A 5,738-nucleotide genomic window follows, 5' to 3' on the forward strand; every position below is an offset into this window, starting at 1 on the left:
GTACTGGCTGGCGAGGCTTCCGGTGTCCGACGAAGACGATGGCGAGGCCTTTTCGCTCCTAGGTCGTAGACCAAAGGCTCTGCTCAACGATCCCTGTTGAGAAAAGTGAATTGTTGAATTAATTAGTTGAACATTTGGAATTTTTTACGGTGGCCTCCATTTTTAATATAACATGGGAAATACGGTAGGTCTCATATCGATATATATGTATATATATATTTGGAGGGGAAATATTGTGGAAAAAATATTTGAAAAATTTTCTTGATGTGATATTGTAGAAATATTTTTTCCAATTTTTTTTGAGATATTTTTGTCGGGGTATCGAAGAAAAATTTATTGTAATTCCTGGACAATATTGAAAATTTTTGAAATATAAAGATTTCCATTCATATATCAATTTTCGAACGACCATACATATAACAAAAACTTTACTTCTAAGAAAATCAAATTTAATTCAATTTAAAAGATATATTATTTGATGAAATAATGATATCTAATAAAATACGAATGAAAAGATTTTAATATTTACATTAAAAGAAAATAGAGGATTTTCTTACGGTGATAAACACATTTAGAAAAAACGTTTAGAAAATTTCATTCACAAATAGAAATCATTATTTTTTTGCACTTAAAAATTTTTTCTTTCGATTATTCTATTAAATATATATACTATAGAATTTTTCAATTATGTTTAGGAACTACTGCAGAAATTTTTCAACTATATGGTATAGAGGCCTACTATATTTCGAAAGATCAATGGATCTCGACTTCCTCGAGGGGACGATGCTACGAGCAAACGAGCTATTGAGGTGTTCAAGATGCCGGGTCTGTGAAATTTAAGAATAAAATGTATGAAAAAATGATTGTTTGTAGCTGAATTGGTTGAGTCTGCAGTTTAGAAATGTTTCGAAACTAAATTTTTTTTTATAACCTTTCGTTTTTTTTCAAAAAAGATTTGAGAATTCCTGTTACTTACGTAAGTTTCGAAACAGTTTCGTTGAAAAAAGATAAAGGAGAAATGAGGGATGATTGAGTGCGATCAGAAGCTAGGGATGCATGTGCAACGATAAAGTAAACAAAAGAGTTTCTACTTTTTATTATTCTAATATTTTTTTTTTTAAATTGCTCAACTAATTTATTGAACAACATAAGTCACGATCTTGCAAGGTTGAAAGGCTAATAATAATTCATCACACTAAAAAATTCATCTCGATAATCGATCATTCATTCATTGAAAAAAGGATAACTAAAGAAAGATTAAGAGAACTAAAGAAATGATTACAATTTTCTAAAAAGGAGAGAAAAGAAAATAAGCAATGGAAATTAAAGTATCTTGCATGTAATGAAAAAGGCTAAAGAAGAATTAATCAAAAATTGGCTAATGAGGAAAATATAATTATTGTGCAAAAATTTTCGACTATCAATCTTATTGATTTTATAATAATAATTAAATAAATAGATGTATATTTTAGAGATTTCTTTATTTTCTATGTTATATAGAAATTTATTTTAGAAACTATAATAAAGAAATTAATAAAAAAAAAAAGTTAAAAATTGAAATTTTTTTGATATATTAAGAAAACAATAACAGAAAATATAAAATAAAATTATTAAAAAAGAAAAGAAGCAAATTCATATAATATTTTAATTATTTTAAATTAATTAATATTTTTTAAAGTTATTACTTATTTTAGATATAAAATATGTATATAATTCTATATCAAGATATAGAATTAAATGAGATTATGTGTGTCTTACATTCATTTAAAAATAAGATATAGAAATAAATACTTTTTATAGTAGTCAAAAATATTTATACTCATATAAATATTCAAAATACTCATAATATTACACATTTTTTTATTCCATAGAATTTCAAGTTATTCCTTACAATCGATTAAATTAATTTAATAAAAATTTTTGCTATTTGTATTTATTATTAATAATAAAATAATTTTATTATTGATAATAAAATTTCAATAATTTATATCATATCTATTAAATAATCTGATTAGCCAATTTTTATGTGATTATATTTGTAAAAAATTCTAAAAAAAAAAGGATACACAATTTAAAATCGATAATCACAACTACGAAATAATTCATAAAGGGAAAGATTGCAAGAAAAGAAACAAACGTATCAGTCATATACACAAGTAGATTATGACAAGCATACCTGTGAGCTCTTCCACGACAACTAGTAAAGGACGAAACAAGGCGGATTAAGAACCCACATCGTGAATTCCACATTGAAATCATCAGTTTATATTTACACAATAGCTCGTCATTGTTATAATCAATTATTTTTAAATTGCTAAAAATTCGAGCGTTCGTACGCTTTGCCTTTTTTGTATCCTGTTTTTTTCTCTTTCTCTCTCTCTCTTTCTCTCTCTCTCTTTCTTTCTCTCTTTCTCTCTCTCTCTTTTTTATCCCTTTCTTATTCACTACAATAATCAACCCTTAAAAACAGGACACTCTAGTTAACATACATGAAAAAGGAAAATGTGATAATCGTTGCTTTTGTATGTACAGTGTATACAATGTGGCGGCGATACATCAGCCTTTAAAAGAAAATTTATTATGTAATTGTTAATTGATAATTAAGAATCGGCAATTATACTTTGTATCGTAGTTCATCGAACATTCTAACTAAAATTATAAATAATAATTTAAATAAAAATGGAAGAAAAATTGAATTCAAATTTTTGACTCAATTCTATCTTTACTTTTATGGAATATTATACTAATTGATGAATTATTTTTAACTGAGATTATTGAATCATTAAATGACTAAAAAAAAAAAAAAATTAAAAAAAAAAATTAAATTATACGACAAATTATTATTATATGATTTTTATCATAAAAATAAACATAGAATACGAATTAAAAATATTTAAAAATTAATTAATTTAATTTTATAAATCATTCGTGATCAGTTAAATTATAAATTAAATTATTATTTTTTGATTGATCAATTTTCCAAAAAAAAAAGAGAAATTAAGATTAAAAAAAAAAATTGCATTTCTATAAGATTCGATGAATTATGATAAAATATATTTAATAATTCGTATATATTTAATTAAATTTGACTAGATTAAGCTCATCTTTTGCGAATTTCCGATGACGTGCTATAATAATTAATTCGCTGTATTCGTATTCGAAGAGAATCGTCAACGATGGTTTACAAGTTTTACAAAGATAGATAATTAAAAGTACAAGGGTCGACTGTTTTGCGTAATTCCTACAAATGCAGGCGATACGATTACGCTCGTACCCTGAATCAGTCAGTCTTTTTCTTTTTTTTTTTCTTTGATTTTTTTTTGAAGAACAATTCCAAATTATTTTCGAAATCGAAAAAGAAACAAAGTTTATATCTCTCAGACTCGTCGGACTGACGACGAAAATTTTTCACGAATTTTCATTCAATCTTTTCCTATATCACATCCCCGCAAGAAAAATGTTACGAAAATATTTAATTTTTCCGAAAAGCAAAAATAATAATATATTTTTTTAGAGATCATTCCGAGCAATGTATATGACAAAGTGTTAATATATTCATGAGAAGATCCATTTCACTTCTGAACTTAATAAATAAGTCTCAATTGGAATTTTTATTTATTTGTTTTGAGCTCTAGAATTTACACTTTAAAATAATTATCTCACGAATATTATGAATTAATTTTTCTTTCTCGAAATATGAAAATGATATAAATTATAAATAATCAATAATATAATAATCATGTATTCGAGCTGTTTAATATTTATTTAGAATTATATTCTATATTGATATTATAATGTTGATTTACAGACACGTGACTTTTCTCAATGAGATTTCTTCTGATCGATGGATAAACAGAGAGTGGAATTTGTAAATCTCTTTACACATTTCTTTACATTTTTTTATATGGATCGTCATCAATATAAAATTAATATAAAATATTTCAGAATATTTTGAAAATGAATTAAGCCATGATAATATGATATTTTTTACTCAAAATGATCCCTTAAATATGTTGATAAAATTTATTGATTTTTATCTGAATATCCTGTATATGAAACATGCATCAACTCCATTCAGGTTTCCATCGAATTATTTAATTCTTAAATGATTAAGAATTAAATTAAATAAAGCATTAACTTTTTTTTAGAAAATGGAATCGATCAGTTTCGATTTCTGAGTAATTCGTATTATTGTCGATATTATTAAACAAAATTAAAATAATGATTATCTTAAATATTGAATTTAGATATTAAATTAAATCGTATTTTAATGTGTCAGAAGATATTTCACGCAATGAAATGAAATGAAAATTAAAAATTCGTTTAGTCAAGTGACAATTCTCTTGTGGAAGTGTGATATGACGATCATTACATCGAATTGTTGTAATACTGCGTACTCATTTACTCGTATTTTCGAAGTCCGTACGATCGAGGTCGAGATCCATGAGAATCGTCTATATTTCAGCTGAGTGTCCAATTAATTACATCATGGATCGAAACGAACATTACAACATATTTGAATGGATTGTCGCAAATTTTTTTCAGACACTTCGCTAAAATCCAGACATTTGAAATTTACGAGGAGACATCTGAGAGAGCGCGAAGGATGCCTCCCCGTTTTGAAAAATGCTCTAAGATATGTGCATGAATATCTACTATGTTCTCAATAAAATCTGGAACGTGTAAGATCGCGATGAATTGCTTCCGTGAAAAGTATTCATTTAAACTACTTATTAAAATATTTTTAAATTTTCAATTATTGTATCCGAAAAATAAAAATTAATATACGTTTCTAAATTCTATTTTATATACGTAGAATGTTTTAAATTAAACTACACAGTAGCAATCATCGTTTCCTTTACTCCTTCCTTCACATAGCTGTTCTCTCGAAGTTTCCTCGTGCATATATTTATATTTTAACTTTTTATAATTTCAAACTTGAAATTTCAATTATAAGAAAAATAATAATAATAAAAAAAAAGAAAGGATTGGAAACGTAATTTCTTATAACTCGAGCAATCAAACAGAGGAAACTTCGAAAAGGTAAAATGAACGCAATCTGAATCAGATGAGAACTCATCATTAGGGACCTATGACGATATATTGATGTACACACGTGGCGAAAGAAACGATGAATTGATACAGATCTAGATACACATATACGTATATAATGAATATATACATATATACCGAACCTTTTTCAAGTAAAGAAGACTGCAGGTCTGCGACGATCCACAGGATGCAGGGACAATGATTAACGTTAGGTTAAGCACATAGCTCACAGCTTTTAACCCTTATCGTATGTTTAAGAATCGGTCACACTTGTAGCTATAGAATAGTCTCTATTTTTCTGGATCCTTCATTTCGAAATCGTTAATCCTTGGTTCACGTGGAAGAACGACTAGAAATTTAATATACATATTTTCCTCTTTTATTTTCCCCATTTTCTCACTGGATCTCTTCGTGTTGTATAACGACGAGCTTCGTGATGTTTTTTTTTGATAATAGCCAATAATGAATAAAGCTTGATGCTTGCGTGATATTTAGCCGTTAATAAAAAAGTGATATTCTTGGGCAGCTTTGTTGGTATAGCTATTCGAGATATATATGTATATATATTCTCTTGCGTCTATATCTACAAAGTGTACGCTACTTTCGATAAGGATTAAAGTTATTCGAGGTAATATCAAGAAAGGGAACTTTTGTGTTTTCTTTTTTTTTTTTTTTTTTTTTTTTTT

At 26.3% G+C, this 5,738-nt stretch overlaps 1 protein-coding gene across 1 annotated transcript in view; it reads right to left on the bottom strand.

Annotated features, from left to right (window-relative positions):
• The window catches only part of LOC102676718 (kazrin), a 34,307-nt gene that overhangs the window by 605 nt on the left and 27,964 nt on the right, over nt 1-5,738 (bottom strand). Inside the window, exon 13 of the mRNA XM_031508525.1 lies at nt 1-93. Within this exon, the coding sequence (XP_031364385.1) occupies nt 1-93 (93 nt within the window). The remainder of the gene's footprint in view (nt 94-5,738) is intronic.

The sequence above is a fragment of the Apis dorsata genome, unplaced genomic scaffold (assembly GCF_000469605.1).
Source record: "Apis dorsata unplaced genomic scaffold, Apis dorsata 1.3 scaffold_88, whole genome shotgun sequence".
NCBI lineage: Eukaryota > Metazoa > Arthropoda > Insecta > Hymenoptera > Apidae > Apis > Apis dorsata.